The 15,839-nt window shown below is 42.1% G+C and overlaps 1 protein-coding gene and 1 non-coding gene across 2 annotated transcripts in view; one reads left to right on the top strand and one right to left on the bottom strand.

Annotated features, from left to right (window-relative positions):
- The window catches only part of WDR64 (WD repeat domain 64), a 155,899-nt gene that overhangs the window by 34,838 nt on the left and 105,222 nt on the right, over window positions 1–15,839 (top strand). The window contains exons 6-9 of the mRNA XM_006022889.3: window positions 2,725–2,835; window positions 7,094–7,308; window positions 9,548–9,682; window positions 14,198–14,277. Coding sequence (XP_006022951.1) covers window positions 2,725–2,835; window positions 7,094–7,308; window positions 9,548–9,682; window positions 14,198–14,277 — 541 coding nt within the window. The remainder of the gene's footprint in view (window positions 1–2,724; window positions 2,836–7,093; window positions 7,309–9,547; window positions 9,683–14,197; window positions 14,278–15,839) is intronic.
- On the bottom strand, window positions 15,180–15,264 carry TRNAR-UCU. Its single transcript is given in 2 exon segments — window positions 15,180–15,215; window positions 15,228–15,264. It is a non-coding gene; the product is annotated as a tRNA-Arg (tRNA).

Below are 15,839 nucleotides of genomic sequence, written 5' to 3'. Positions count from 1 at the left end.
GACCCTACTTCTTCCCTCTCTTTATTTATATGCCCAAGTAAGCCTTTGCTATTAATTTTAATAATTTTTTTTGTGTGGTTGAGCTCAACTAAGCTGTTAGCTGTTCTTACTTTGTTTTAGCATTTCTAGACCACAGAAATATATTGCTCCTTGCAGATCAGTCTCAATTTCCATTGCTTGTAGAACCTCTGCTAATTCATAATGGTCTGTTTGAAGTTCTTGTTCTTCAGCTCTGCCCCTGGGCTTGTAGCTCTGTAATCCTTCCCTACCACCTTTTTTCTCTTCCTTGTGATGCAAGTCTCTGATAGTACTTGTCATATGTATCCTCAGCTTCTTATACACTTTGACAAATCTCCCACTGTTGTTTACTGGACCACCAAGAATTTTTAACAGGAGGGAAGACAGACAGGAGAGAGAGATTTCTGAAATTAAAATGCTTTGTGTACAATGCTGACACTATCCCAGTGATTCTCAACCTTTTAAGAGTTTAGGCACCACTCCATAATTTATTTTTTTAAATTTGGCGGTACTTCTGGTTGAGAACCACTGTTGTGCTGCCTCTGCCTTATCCCAGTGCTTCTCAACCAGGGTTCTGCCCTATGCTTCTTCCTGTATTAGGGTTTTCTGATGAACCTAAAGCAGGCAGGATGAGAGACATAACTAATGAATTTTATGCCCTAGGCAAAACTCCCCTACGCACCTGGGGTATATGGGAGGTGGGAACGATGATAGTTAATAAAAGGAGAGATGGCTATTAACACCTATTGGATGAGGAGTTTAGAAGGAATTGGGTAGATTACAATGAACCATGAAGTCAAGTGACCCTCACTGCTTCCTGAAAAAAATGCTACTGACACTGCCATTCAATTGGTCTTACACTTTGGATGGACCAGGAATCAAAGGGCTCCCTAAATTGGCTCCTGTGAGCGCATCTACATGAGATATCATAGCTCATTGGTACCATGCAGTAACATTGCCAGGCACTAACCATGATTCAATGCTACTGCACTCATTGCTACTGTGCAGTGGTGTCAAGAAAAAAACTATGCGGAAATGGTACTGGGTAGTAATGCTGGTTACTGTGTGGTCATTTAATACTTGCTTATGAAAGGACTAAACAACAACACAGTAACAACTGTGCCGTACATGTAGACATGGCCTGTGTGCATGTGCATGAGTATATAATGATATATGTCTTATTGATAATGGTAGTAGTAAGTGCTTACTACTACGTACTATATAAAATTATAGCAAAACTGAAATCTTTTCAGGAATGAAAATTAAGTGAAATACTTTTCCTTTCTGACTTTTTGGAGTATGTGAGTTTTCATTGAAGTTTTACAAAATATAGATTTTGTTGAAAAAGACGTTTTCTGTTTTGCCAAAATTTTTTTTACCAGTATTATGAAAAACCTTAATCTTTGATCAGTTCTCAGGGACATTGAGTAAGTGCTTTGCGCAGAGGCCCATTCATATTTGACACATAAATGGAGATGGATAGACATATTGTATATCTTTCTAATTATTGACTCTTCATAAAAGAAGGTTGCTATGTATTAATCATTCCATGTAATCCCTTTCATACATAAAATCAATTTAAATTAATTTCAGCAAGTGCCATTATAGTAGAGATGAAATGTAAGAAGCCTTAACCTAGCAATGTCTTCTCTTCTGAGCCAAGCACCTGTTCCTATAGGAATTTCTTTTGCTTAAACATGGATGTGCAGCACATCTGCCTAAAGCATTAAGAGCTGTTTATTATATTTATTGAGTCGCAGCAATGTTGGCAGGTCCTCAAGTGGAGATTGAGCATGTGCTGGCAGATGGTTTTTTCTGGGACATAGTTATACCACCTCCTGAATGAGAGAAGCTGAGGCAACACAAATGTTCTGTCAGCATGGCTGCATCCCCACCAGGGATTTTGCTGGTGAGGAAGCCTGGTCTTTTCACACTGCTATCCAGCCTAGTTGGGAAACTTTGTAGTGTAGATCAGAGATGGAAGAACTCAGCAGGTCACTCTTTCTGCACTGTAGCAATAAAGATTCTCTATTTCTGATGGTCTGAGATCTTACCAGTAGGTGTGCTTGGAAGATATAAGTAGGATAGCCATTCTTCCCTAGCCTCAAAATGTGATGCTCTGCCCTGCCACCACCCACTTTCCAGCGCTCTCAGCCATCTCTGAGCTCCAATCACAGCTGAAACATCCATTTAAAACACCTGCTGAAAACAGGCAAAAGTTTTCATTCATTTTCATTTCATTCATTTGAGCAAACTGACAGAACACTTGTCCCAGGACAGTCTCAATGAAAACAGGACATGCAATCACTGTAAATGTAAGCCAAAAAATATACATGAATTTGGGGTACAGACATCAAGGTTGAAGTACAGCATAGATGGTCAGGTTAAATGGTCAGCCTTAGCCAGTACAGGCAGGCTCTGAGGCCCCCTGCTTCCCCGAACCAAAAAGTGCATGTGTGTTCTGTTCGGTCCTGACATAATCTAGCATGCTTTGAGCAAAGCATGATCCTTAGAGCATTTCCTCCACGGGTTTAGAGCACTCACCTCTGCACTTAGCCTAAGGCTGTAATAGACTCCTTATCAACCTTTTAAAATGACCCAGCTACGCCTGGAGCATGACATTTTGCCACACTGAGGCAGCCTGTTTTCAGACAGAGGGATACTAGCCAACACAAGATATTTCAACAGTCCTTTTTCTTTCACCAGGATAGTTCATGGATTACTGGATGCGACTACCTTACTCAGCTCAAACGGGTGGTGGCTGTAACTGAAAGAACTGTTATCATCTGGGATTATAAATCACAAGGCAGCTGCCAGGTACAGTGCTGGATCATTTCAAATGTTAAAGAAAGTGTAGTTCACTAAATCTTCGTCTACATTTCCATTATACCCCCTTACACTGATCAGCAGGGCAAGCTCCATTAAGTGACATTGAGTTTCTATACAAAGGATAATAAATAAAATGAGACTCCCTTTAAGACAAGTAACTCTTTAGGTTGCCAGACATAGCTGGAAAATATATGCTGTTCTATAAATTGATTCCCAAACTTACCCATATTTTTAATGAATGGCATTATCAGATTATAGTTTCATAGGATTTGAGTCTTCTACTTAATACATGATTGGGAAAACAGAGACTTGGCGGGATAACTTGCATGACTAGAGCACTGTCATGAATGGGTATAAGCTGTTTAGAAAGAACAGGCAGGGGAGAAGAGGAGGAGGAGGAGGAGGAGTTGCACTTTATGTAAAAGAGCTGGATAATTACGCGGAGCTCCAGTATGAAGTTGGAGATAGGCCTGTTGAAAGCCTCTGGGTTAAGGTTAGAGGGCAAAACAACACGGGTGATGTTGTAGTGGGTGTCTGCTATAGATCACCAGCCCAGGAGGAAGTGGTGGATGTGGCTTTTTTCAGATGGATAGCTAACAGAAGTTTCCCATTCACAAGCCCTGGTTCTCTTGGGGGACTTCAATCCCCCTGACATCTGCTGGAAGGGCAATCTAGAAAGTTTTTGGTGAGTGTTGAGACAACTTTCTCGTGTAAGTGCTGGAGCAGCCAACTAGGAGCCATGTTCTTCCTGACCTGATGTCCACAAATGAGGAAGAATCAGTGGGGAATGTAGTAGTGCATGGCAACATGGGCAGCAGTGACCATGAGATGATTGAGTTCAGGATCCTGAGGAAATGAAGTATGGAGAACAGCAGAGTAAGGACCTTGGACTTCAGAAAAGCAGACTTCAACTCACTCAGGGGACTCATGGGCAAGATACTCTGGGAAGCCAGTCTGAGGGAGAGAGGAGTCTAGGAGAGCTGGCTATACTTTAAAGAAGCCTTACTGAGCGTGCAGGAACAAACCATCCCAATGCACAGGAAGACTAGCAAGTATGGCAGAAGACCAGCTTGGCTTAGCAGGGATCTCTTCAGTAAACTAAATCACAAAATAGAAGCTTCTAAGTGGAAACTTGGACAAATAAATAGGGAGGAATATAAGAGCATTGCTTGGGCATGCAGGGATGAAGTCAGGAAAGCCAAAGGGACATGGGGGAGGCAACCTTGTGAAAGAGAATGCAGAAAAAGGCTAACGTGCTCAATGCCTTCTTCGCCTAAGTCCTCACAGGCAAGGTCAGCTCCCAAACTACTGCACTGGGCAGCACAGTTTGGGGAGGAGGTGAGCCGCTGACAGCAGTGAAAGAACAGGTTAGGGACTATTTAGAAAAGTGGGACATATACAAGTCCATGGGGCTGGATAGGATGCACCTGTGGGTGCTGAGGGAGTTAGCTGATGAGTTTGCAGAGCCACTGGCCATCATCTTTGAAAACTCATAGCAATCAGGAGAGGTCCCAGGTGATTGGAAAAGGGCAAACATAGTGTCCATATTTAAGAATGGGAAAAAGGAAGATCCAAGGAACTACAGATCAGTCATCCTCACCTCAGTCTCTGGAAAAATCATGGAGCAGATCCTCAAGAAATCCATTTCTAAGCACTTGGAGGAGAAGGTGATTAGGAATGGTCAGCCTGGATTCACCAAAGGCAAGTCATACCTGACCAACCTGATTGCCTTCTATGAAAAAGTGGCTGGCTCTGCAAATGTGGGGAGACCAGTGCATGTGGTAAACCTTGATTTTTACGAAGGCTTTTGATAGGGTCTCCCACAACATTCTCACAGGCAAGCTAAGGATATGGACTGGATGAATGGACTGTAAGGTGGATAGGAAACTGTCTGGATCATCAGACTTAGAGGGTAATCATTAATGGCTTGATGTCTAGTTGGCAGCCACTATCACCAGACCAGGAGGAAGTGGAGTGCCCCAGGGGTTGGTCCTGGGGCCAGTTTTGTTTAATATCTTCATCAACAACATGAAAGATGGCATAGAGTGCACCCTCTGCAAGTTTGCAATTGACACCAAGCTGCGGGGAGTTATAGATATGCTGGAGCATTGGGCTAGGATTCAGAGTGACCTAGACAAATTGGAGGATTGGGCCAAAAGTAATCTCATGAGGTTCAATAAGGACAAGTGCAAAGTCCTGCATTTAGGACAGAATAATCCCATGCACCAGTACAGGCGGGGGGCTGACTGGCTGGGCAGCAGCTCTGCAGAAAAGGACTTGGGGGTTACAGTGGACAGTAAGCTGAGTATGAGCCAATAGTGTGCCCTTCTTTCAAAGAAGGCTAATGGCATACTGGGCTGCGTTGGTAGGAGTGTTGCCAGCAGGTCAGGGGAAGTGATTATTCCCCTTTATTCAGCACTGATGAGGCCACATCTGGAGTACTGTGTTCATTTTTGGGCCTCCACTACAGAAAGGATGTGGACAAATTGGAGAGAGTCCAGTGGAGGGCAACAAAAATGGTGAGGGGGTCAGGGGACATGACTTATGAGGAAAGACTGAGGAATCTGGTCTTATTTAGTCCAGAGAAGAGAAGACTGAGAGGGGACATAATAGCAGCCTTCAACTACCTGAAGGGGGTTCGAAAAAGGATGGAGCTGGACTGTTCTCAGTGGTGGCAGATGACAGGAACAATGGTCTCGAGTTGCAGCAAGGGAAATTTAGGTTAGATATTAGGAAAACCTTTTCACTAGAAGGGTAGTAAAACACCCGAACAGGTTACCCAGAGAGGTGGGGGAATCTTCATCCTTGGAGGCTTGTAAGATCCGGCTAGATAAAGCTTTGGCTGGGATGATCTAGTTGCGGATGGTCCTGCTTTGAGCAGGGGTTGGGCTAGATGATCTGATCCTTCCAACCCTAATTTTCTGTGACTCTACCCATCAAAGGACAAGTCTTCAAGATAAGTTTAATACTGGCTCCTTTGGGTTAGCTTGATAATTTAAAAGAAATATCCCCCAACTTCTTCTATTTTTTTTCAGTTCTTCTTATGGAGGCAAGCATCTTGATCTTGAAAATGTTGTTCTGAAGTTTGAAGTTTCTTCTGAATTCCTTACAGAATACTTCAAGGTTTTCAAGGATGTTTAGCTTGCCCCTGTCCTCCTGTTCACATTAGTTGTGTTCTCAATGGGGCGTGACTTATGTGAGGGAATGAAAGAAACAAGGAAACAAGGCAGACCAAAGATGTTTCTCTTGGACCTTATTTAAGGACTGACTGTCTTTCCACTGAGTTTAGGGGTCTATGGTTCATGGTCCTAGTTGGGCCCCCTGGCAAAGAAAGCTGACAGCATTGGTCCTCACAGAATTTTCCTCAGGCCGTTCTTTCCATGAGGCGGGTCATTCTGTCCTTTTGCAGAGTGGGCAGCAACACTATCCTCAAGCCCTCAGTTTCCAGGGATACCCATATTAAGGTCTTTTACTTTAGTTCTGTCGCTCTGATGCCTTCACCCATACTGTGCCATTTACTCCTTGAAGTGCATCTCCTAAATTCAGAGAGTGACATCTAGTTCATTCCCAAGGAACATGAACATGACAGCTAGTGTTGGCAAGGTCTTGATCTCTTGAATATCAGAGGAAATGAGTTTATAAAACTAATGATCAGTACATCTTAATTATCCAAAATCCCCTATGGAGCCTCCCCAGTCTAACAAAAAGTTGCCAAGACTTGCAGTGTTACTAGTACCCTCTCTTGACTCTTGATAATCTAGATTCCTGGTTGTCTGGGTATATTGGCTGAAAATTGAGATTCTACAGTAGTTTCTTATTACACACCACCACTACATTAATTCACTGATTAATTGACTCTATACTACTCCACTTTATCTCTGTATAGAGAAACAAAATTCTTAAAAAAAAACCTGAATACCCTTCACTTAAGACTACTTATTACGATTACTCTTCATTATATTTATATTTCTTCACTCAGCTACTACAAAATGTTTAAGTGTTGGAGGCTGTGGATGAAATCCAAATCCAACTGAAGTCTATGGAAAAGCTCCTTTTGAGTTTCACAGAGGCAGGATTTTACCTTGTATACCAGTTTCAGGAGTTTCTAATTTCAGGAAAGAGCTGTCACAATAGGAGTTTTGAAACCTTGAGACATGCCTTAGGTAGATGAGTCTGATAGATGCTGTGCTCAATTGGTTTAAGGGCTCATGTGCAATATCTAAAAAACACTCACTATATTTCACAGGATAATTGCTTTATTATCAAACCAATGGAACATTGTCTGCTTTGTGTATCTACGGTGAATATATCAGATCAACAGGCTAAGGATGACGTTTTAATGGGAGACGATGGTGGTCATGTCAACCTACTTACAGTGACCAGTGATGACTTTGGACTAAAGCAGTCTAAAGCCAAACGAAAATCACAATTGCACATCTTGGATTCAAGGAACTTTAAAAAGTGAGCTACTTGTAGTGAAATGATGTTATACTTTATCAGTTTTTACTGAAAAAATAGAATTTGGATTCTATGTAACCTGAATGTGTGGTTAGCTTTTGCTTGTGAAAAAACCTCAATGTGACTTAACGATGAAAATGTTTAAATGAGATTGATTATTTAGCTGTTATATAAAAGCAGTTCTGTTGTTCTTAGTAGAGATCTGTGTACAGAGTTGCTATGAAATAAGATGCAATGAGCACATTTCATTAAAACTTTACATTGGTGTGACTGTATGGCCCCCTATTAGCTGAAATTAGAACCCGCTGCTCTGCAGGCTGCAGACATACTTTGTTCCCATTTAAAGAAATTTCAGCCCAGATACTGTTCCACTTCCAGTGCTATTTACACACCTGTTGCACATCTAAGTTACTAAGTGTGATCCTAACCCATGCAATGCACTACCCATAAAACTGCTAAAAAGCCTAGATTAATTAGGTACTTCCATTCTGGCCTGTAATAATTCCTAGATAATTAAGCTTGGGCTACTGCACAGACTCAGAAGCAAGCTAGGATGACATCTACCAGACATTTACCTCCACTTGAGTTTTGGGTTCTCTGTCCTGGTGCTCAACCTCTGACTTGTGGGCCAGATCTAACCTGCAGAGCTGTCATCCAACCCGCAGGGGTCCCATGGGTCCAGAAATTTGGCAGCAGAGGTATAGTGGCAGTTGTACTTGCCCATCCCTGGTTGCCCCGTGCTGCCTAACTGCAGTAAAGCCCTGTGATCCGAATAACATGTCCCTGCCCCTGTGCATGGGGTCACTTCTTGGCCGGATCTGAGTGCACAGAGGATCACATTCACAGACCAACCCAATGGAGAGTAAGCTGATCCCATCTGGGATCCAGCTTATGGACTGACCCTATACCACTTATCCAGCCCACAGGACAGGAAGTTTGAGCACCACTGCTTTAGACCAAAAACTAGATCCATACCAATCCAGCCAAAATTCAAGGGAACTTTCCCATCTCTAGAAATAGTTAATGGATAAAATGCATAAATAACACTGGGAGTAGAACTTCCAGGGGAGTGCCCAGCTGATTAAGCCAGAGTCAGTCCTTTTGAGTTCTTGAGTCATTCACTCTTGGTTCCCAGAAGTCCAGCCAGTACCATAGCAAGGGGGGAGCAGGGGGATGAGTGGGGCAACTACCCCAGGTGCCAAAGTGAAGGGGTGCCAACAAGCCTTGCCCAGCCAGAGCGGGGCACAGGACAGAGCTGTGAGCAGCTCATTTTGGGGGGGTGCAGAGGTGGGGGAAGGGTGGCTTCTGCTGCTGCGTGCACTTCTGGGCAAGCATGGGGTGGGGGACATGTGCCCTCTGGATCTGTGCACAGGGCGAGGACAGGCTGCCGCTGCAGGCTTTGCCTCATGCTCCAAACTTTGTTGTTATGGCATTGAGTCTAGCCTCAACAGGAAGAAGCAGAGGCATCCTCAGTTCTGCATAGACTGTAGCTTGTGGGTGAGTGTATTATCCTGCAAAGTGGAAGATATGGGTTTAAATCCCCTTAGGCACATAGAAACTAGAAACCAGGTCTCTCACTTCCTAGATAAGTATCGATTGGGCAAAAAATGGGAGACTCCTCTTCCTCCAGTTATTCAGTCATATTAGTTCAGGTAAATGTCTTCCCTTTTCTCTCAGCTGGATTCTGATGTGATCAAAGGGTATGATGCTGCCCATTAAAAGAGCAGGAGACATGTGCCTCAGGTAGAATAAGATCTGAGGCAACAGGCACATAGTTTAGGTGAGTAGCTGATAAGTCTTAGACATCTAATAGGCAGAATAGGATCTGGGCCTTTGTCTTCATCTCTGCTTTTTAGTGTCTGTGGGCACATCTACATGAGATGCTATGTTGCTGTAGCAATGAGCTACAATGACGTAGCTCATTGCTACAGTGATGTAACATTGCCAGGCACGAATCATGATACGTGCTCATTGCTACAGTGACGTACCTCATTGCAACTGCACAGTAGGGTCAGAAATGACCCGTGCAGCATCGGGACTGTGCAGTACCAGTGGTTACTATGCACATAAACAATTGTGGCACCTAAAGCTGGAGGACTTCAGTTCTTTCTCTTCTCTTACTTTGAAGTAGAAATCGCTGAGTATGTTATTTTACCAAGAGCCATGCAGTACTATTTAGCAGTGTCTATTAAAATATATACAAGTATATCTTATATGCTAACCCCTTAATGTATATCTCTAGCATTAAACGGAAACTACATGATGACTGGGTTGTGAAAGTTAAGTACATCTCTGTCCTGAATTGTTTTGGATCCTGCTCCTTAGACAGCGTACATTCATTTGTTTTGGATGACTTAAAGAGACTAGAGGACAACAAGTAAGTAGAGCCATACATATCATATGCTGAACACAAATTGTTCACAAGGGATCACTTGTGAGATAAGTACATTACAAAATGGGATCATGATTAACGTTATCTATGGATTTTCTAAAAGATGGCTAACTAAACTAAGATATAATTGGAATTAGTCATTCAAAACTTGACAGACTGAGCCCTTATAAGGCATGCTGTGATTTCTCCCTAGGTTTTGATTCGGGAAATAAAGTTTTGTAGATGTTAAACACAAATTCTGTTGAAAACATCTGTCCCTTTTGATTCTCATTCAAAATAATTTGATGATATTATGTGAACTGCTGTAATATCATAGTTCTAAAAAATACTGAATGCTTTCCCAAATACAGGCAGTCCTTAGACTTACGACACAATTGGTTCCTGAAAACCATGTCTTAAGATGAAACATCATAAGTTGGAACCAATTTTCCCATAGGAACAGTGTTGCAAATGGGGGATTGGTTTCTTTACGACAGTCAATACTGCCTGCAGCTGGTAAGTGGTGGAAGGGGAGGGGAAGGGGCAGATCAATGTCCCCACAGTGAGGGAGGGACAGGGGCTGAGACCAGGGCTGGGGCAAGTGCTGCCCAGCTGGGACCAGGTGGCTCCCACCGCTGCATGCTGCTTATCTGGTGGCTCAACCAGCAGTTCCCACTACTGCTCCTACTGCTGGTCCAGGAGGGCACAGGGGGCTGTGTGCCCCCCGGATCTGTGCAGGATGGGGTGGGTGGGGTCAGGGCTGGACTAGGCTGCGCTCCAGGTGGGCAGTGAGGGCTACGGTGAATTTTTGGGTGGCTGAAGCTCCCCCATAGCCCCCACTCTGCTGCTTGTCCTGCCCCGATCCAGGGGCACATGCCCTCCATGCTCTCAAAACCATGGCTCATCCTGGGGGCATGGGGTGGCATGGGCCGCTTGTCTGGAGGCAGCGCAGCAGTGGGGGGTGTCGATTTGCGCCCCCATGCCCCTTCCCTTCCCCTCCCCTTCCACCATTTACCAGCTGCACGCAGTATTGACTGTTGTAAAGATGAAACCCATGTTGGAACATCAAAACAGGCTGTCAATTTATAAACATTGTAAGTGACATTCATCGCAACTCGAAGTCGTAAGCCGAGGGCTGCCTGTAAATACATATATGGACACTATACACATATTCTTATGCTCATTCTAAAAACACGTAATAAAACAGATATTTAAGTAAGCATTCTTGGTATTTTTGTTCAATGCGTGGGCTGCATACATAAAAGATGACTAATGAATCTCATCAATCCATGGCTAATTTTTCACAGCTAGTGAGACTGGTGGCTCTATGTAATTTTGGGTAAGGGGGTAAATTATAACAAAATGTTTAAAAAAACAAAATGATATGTTCATACCTCATTTGGCAAGAATAGAAACAATGAAGAACACTTAGGTTGCACTTTTCATTTAAGAACCTTAAAGAATTGTAAATGTCAGATAAGCCTTATGATTCCTTTACAAGATGGATTCATAGATTTATATTTTTTAAGTCTAGAAGCCGTAATTATGAGCATAATAGAGTCTTGCCTATTCCACAACACAGGCCACAAATTTTCACCTAGTGATTCCTGTTTCAGGCATGTAACTTCTGTTATGGGTATTATGTGTATTTTTTAATTGGGGGGGAGGGGAAAGTGAAAAGAGTGATTTGCCCAAGATCACTCACTATATCAGGAGTAGAGCCTGGAAATTGCTCAAAGGTCCAGAGAGTTGGAGAGAGGGTTAAATGGTAAAAAAAAATATATAATCAGAGGTATATTTGCCACCACCACCACACGGTATGTATCATTAATTGCAAATGTTTTATTAGTGTCTTTTCTTTAACTGTAAATGTGTCTTGTGGTTGTATAAGAAGAAAATTATCCAAGGAATTTAAGACAGGAGCTAAATTAAATTGTGTTTAGGCAACTTTAGAATCAAATAGATAGCAAAATAAAACTGGGAGCCTTAGAATAGCTATGCATCAAATCCTCTTGAATTGACCATTCCAAACATAATTGTGGCTCAGACATTTAATTATGAGCTGCAAGCCAAATGAAGATTCCTCAATTAACCATGTAGTGTACAACTGCTGCTGTTTATTTTTGGGATAGACCTAATATATTGTAATCTTCATGGAATGGGTAATTTTATATGTGAATGGTGCTTGGAAAGTACATAGCTTTTTTCTTCATAAAGAGCTGTTGGTGGGAGGGGGATTAAGGAGGAAGGTTTTTGGGGATCAAGAAGGGCTTCTGGTTGTGAGGACCTGGGATGTGCCTGGGCTGACACTTGACCATCTGAATGCTGGAAATCCATTTGCCATCCTTAATCTAAGAGAAGGTTGGAATTGCTCATTAAAGAAGAGTGACAAATTATATAACATTTCTCTATGTTTTTTTAAAGGTAAATCCTCAAAGAACCTACTAGTGGTACAGGTGACAGGTTATCTGCTGTTTTACTCCTTACTTAAGAATTAAGTCTTCTCTCTGAGATACTGATCCTGCACTGAGTTTCACAAACTCACAGGATCAGGTCAGAGGGGCCATAGAGTTTATAGTCAACCACTGATTTATTCCTGTGCAGAAAAAGCAAATTATGTCTTTTAAATTTAAAAACCCTCCTAAAAGTTTAGAGTCTTTGGATACTTTGTATCCAGTTTACCCCTACCCCAGTTATTGCTTTTCTGACCCATGGTTATTCCAAAGCCCAACAAGAATTAATGGAAAGAACTATCAGCTGGAACAAAAAGACAAATAATAAAAAACATCTTCACCCATTTATACGTATGGATAAATGGATGGATAGATAGTTCTGCTCTCAATGTGTGTGTGTTAATATACATATATGTGTATATATTTGTATATATGTTTTATATAGAGATATACAGAGATCAATTGATCTATCTATCTTGATATATGCTCCAGCAAGGCTTAAGGGGCATTTCTACACATGCAAGCGTCGCAGCATCAAGTGCTTTGAAAAGCACCCAACGCTGCAATGCTTACACTTGTGTAAGCGATGAAATGCACGTCAGTACTGAGAAAATGACAGCAGTGCACTTTCGAGGTGCACCTCAGAGGTGCTTTAGTTCAAAAGCATATCGCTGACATTTTCTATGCAATGACGTGCATTGCGCCACTTATACAACAGCACACGGTGCAGCGCAGTTTGCCTCCGCTCGATTAATCAATTCTGCTCCGAAGCAGCAGATCTCCGGCACATTGTGGGAAAAAAAGTATGTGTATAAATGCTCAAGGTGGTCATGTGCCTGCCTCTCCCACAGTCCCCTCCTGCCTGGGCACTAATTGGGCCTCCAAATCACCCCTTTCTAGTCCCACCCAAACCACTGGTGTAAAACTGTAGCCCAAAAATAATCCTTCTAGGTATAACACATCTCAGCTGAGTCTAAGCCCAAACCCCAGCTCCATTTCCCCATACCCTGAGTCCTATTCCCCTGGAAGTCAGCAGCATTCTACTTGCACTTCTCTCCAGAGTAGTACAGGTGTCAGCCATGAGCTCCTCTGCAGCTCTCCTGCCCTGAAGCAATTTTCTCAGCAGCTCCCAGAGCCAGAGCTTCCTTGTATGCTAGTGGAAGATGAGGGACTTTCTTCCACATGCTGATTGGAGGGGAAAACCTGGTCTTGTATTTGCGTAAATACCATATATACACACTCACGCTGATGGTAGAATTCTGTTTCACTTTATGCATGTTAACAGTGCTTTTCTAGCCATTTAAGTGGCTGTTTTGGTATTTGTGTACAGGTTGTAACACTATTGTGCATTCTGTAAAGCCCCCTTTATTAAAAAGCTCCATGATTTTAATAAAACATTGAAACTGTTGAAACCCCCATTGAATTTGGAGGGAGGAATACAAGGTGCAGAAAAGGAGAATTTGGAGGAGGCAGCATGAAGTCAGTCTGTACACATGGTTTGAATGTTAGCTTTGGTTGCAGCAGCTCTGTGAGTTTGATTTTAGAAAAATGGAGTTTTCTGATTTATTACCCAGCATGTGATACATAAAATACAGGCATAAAATATATCATATTCATGTACCAGGTGAGAGGTTGCACTTGGTTAGTATAAAACCAAGACTAACACAACCAGTCCAGTCTCTGACAGAGGTAACTGATTTTAGAATTCAGTAGTTTATCTTAAACTGAATGAAGATTGTTTGGATCAAGATGAAGCTTTTTTTTTCTGGGACCCATATCTTCTAAATATTTTACTTCTTTTTAAAGGGCTAGTTGACTTGACTACTATTGAGGACTCTATTGGAGGGCATGGGGCACCTTTATTAAAGGATATATTGCTTTAACCAGATAAAGAAATATTCTAATTTAATTTAAAACATACCCTAATCCAAGTTTATGACTGATAATAGCTACTGAACTTCCAAAAAAATAATTATGCACAATAGGAAAACAAATAGGAATTGTTATAGATTTTACTGACTAAACCAAAAGTTTCCTGCCTGATCAGATGATTTGTTGATTATTACAGACCTGTCAGAGAATTTTCTGTCCCAAAGGGAGTTAATGCCTTCACATATTGTGGAAAAGCAAACATTATTGTTACTGGAGGTGAGTAAAATGTTTATATTATACATGGAGATCCATGTACTTTAATAAAGAGTTGGTTGTAGAGGTTTTTTTTCATTAAGTAAACTTTCAAACAAATATTTGAATAGGATAAGAACATAAGTGCCATATTGGGTTAGACCAATGGTCCATCTAGCTCAGTATCTTGTCTGACAGTGGCAGAAGTGGATGCTATATAGGGAGAGCATCCAGCCAGATATCTCTAGAATGATGTATCCCCTATTCAATACCCTATAAGGCATCCACCATTATTGGTTTAGCAATGCCAGAGGAAACATCTCCAGCCATTCTGTTCAACAGCTATCTATAGATCTATCATCTATCAATGTGTCTAGTCCCTTTTTGAACCTCGCTATGCTATCTACCCTTACCACCTCCTTGGAGCAATGAAATCCACAAGGCAATGAATTCCACTACCCGTTACATTAAAAAAATACTTTCTCTTGTTAGTTTCAAACCTGTCTCCTACTAATTTCAGGGGATGCCCATAACAAGACCTGGCCCCAAGGGCAACTGTGACACCCCCTGCTGGTGAAGTGACTCCTGTCCCAATTCTCGGTACCCTCCTCTTTTTACCTGCCAAAGCTTGGTATATCTTGTAATGCTTAAGGAGGCTGCCCCAGGGAACCAGAGTGAGCCTGAATCCTTCAGTTGTCTGGTGCTTCACATGCCTAACTGGCACCAGTCTTTCCCATAGGGAGCATTAATTGTGGGCTCCAGACTCCCCTATAGCCATGCCCATGCCTTGTGGTTATTATTCCATATTAATTCAGAGGGGGCGCCCTGGCACGAACACACCCTGTGGCCCCTCAGGTCTTAAAACTTTGTTTAACAAAAGTTAACAGAGGAACTTCTGTTAACTTTGGGTCCAGCCCCAAATATTTTGACTCTGGTGGGACTTGAACCCACAAACTTTGAATGACACTTTACTGTAGAAGTCCAATGTGCTGTCCATTGCACCACAGAGCCAGCTCTGTTTTGTGTTCTTGCTGGTATCCTTTTTGTAGTATAGCTTTATCCAAGACCCTCATATAGTATTTTTAAATAGCATCCAAGCTGCCTGCATATGTTTTAGGTTTTTGACTGCTCCTTTAAACCTAACTTCCTCAGTTTTGTGTAATTTGCCTTCCTAAAGCTGTATATCACTGTAGTGGATGTTTTGGCTTACTTCCTCTCTCTGGAATGTTGAATGTGATTATGCTATGGTTGCTATTAATAAGTGACTCAGCAATGGATACCTCTTGAACCACGTCCTGTATGTTACTCAGGACTAGGTCTAGAATTGCTTCTCCTCTTGTGCGTTACAAAGTGAGTTGTTGTAGAAAGCAGTCATTTATTACCTTCATAAATTTTATCTCTACATTTCAGCCTGATGAGGTGTTTACCCAGTCTATGTGACAATAGTTGACATCTCCCATTAATATAGTGTTCCATTTTATCAGCTTCTCTAATCTCCCTGAGCATTTCATAATCACCTTTACTTTCCAGATTACATGATCAGTAGTACAATCCTAGTACCATATTCTTTTTATTCACATATAGAA

This window comes from Alligator sinensis, unplaced genomic scaffold, assembly GCF_000455745.1.
Source record: "Alligator sinensis unplaced genomic scaffold, ASM45574v1 scaffold534_1, whole genome shotgun sequence".
Taxonomy (NCBI): domain Eukaryota; kingdom Metazoa; phylum Chordata; order Crocodylia; family Alligatoridae; genus Alligator; species Alligator sinensis.
Note: the sequence above shows the minus strand (reverse complement) of the source record. Positions and strands in the feature narration are given on the sequence as shown.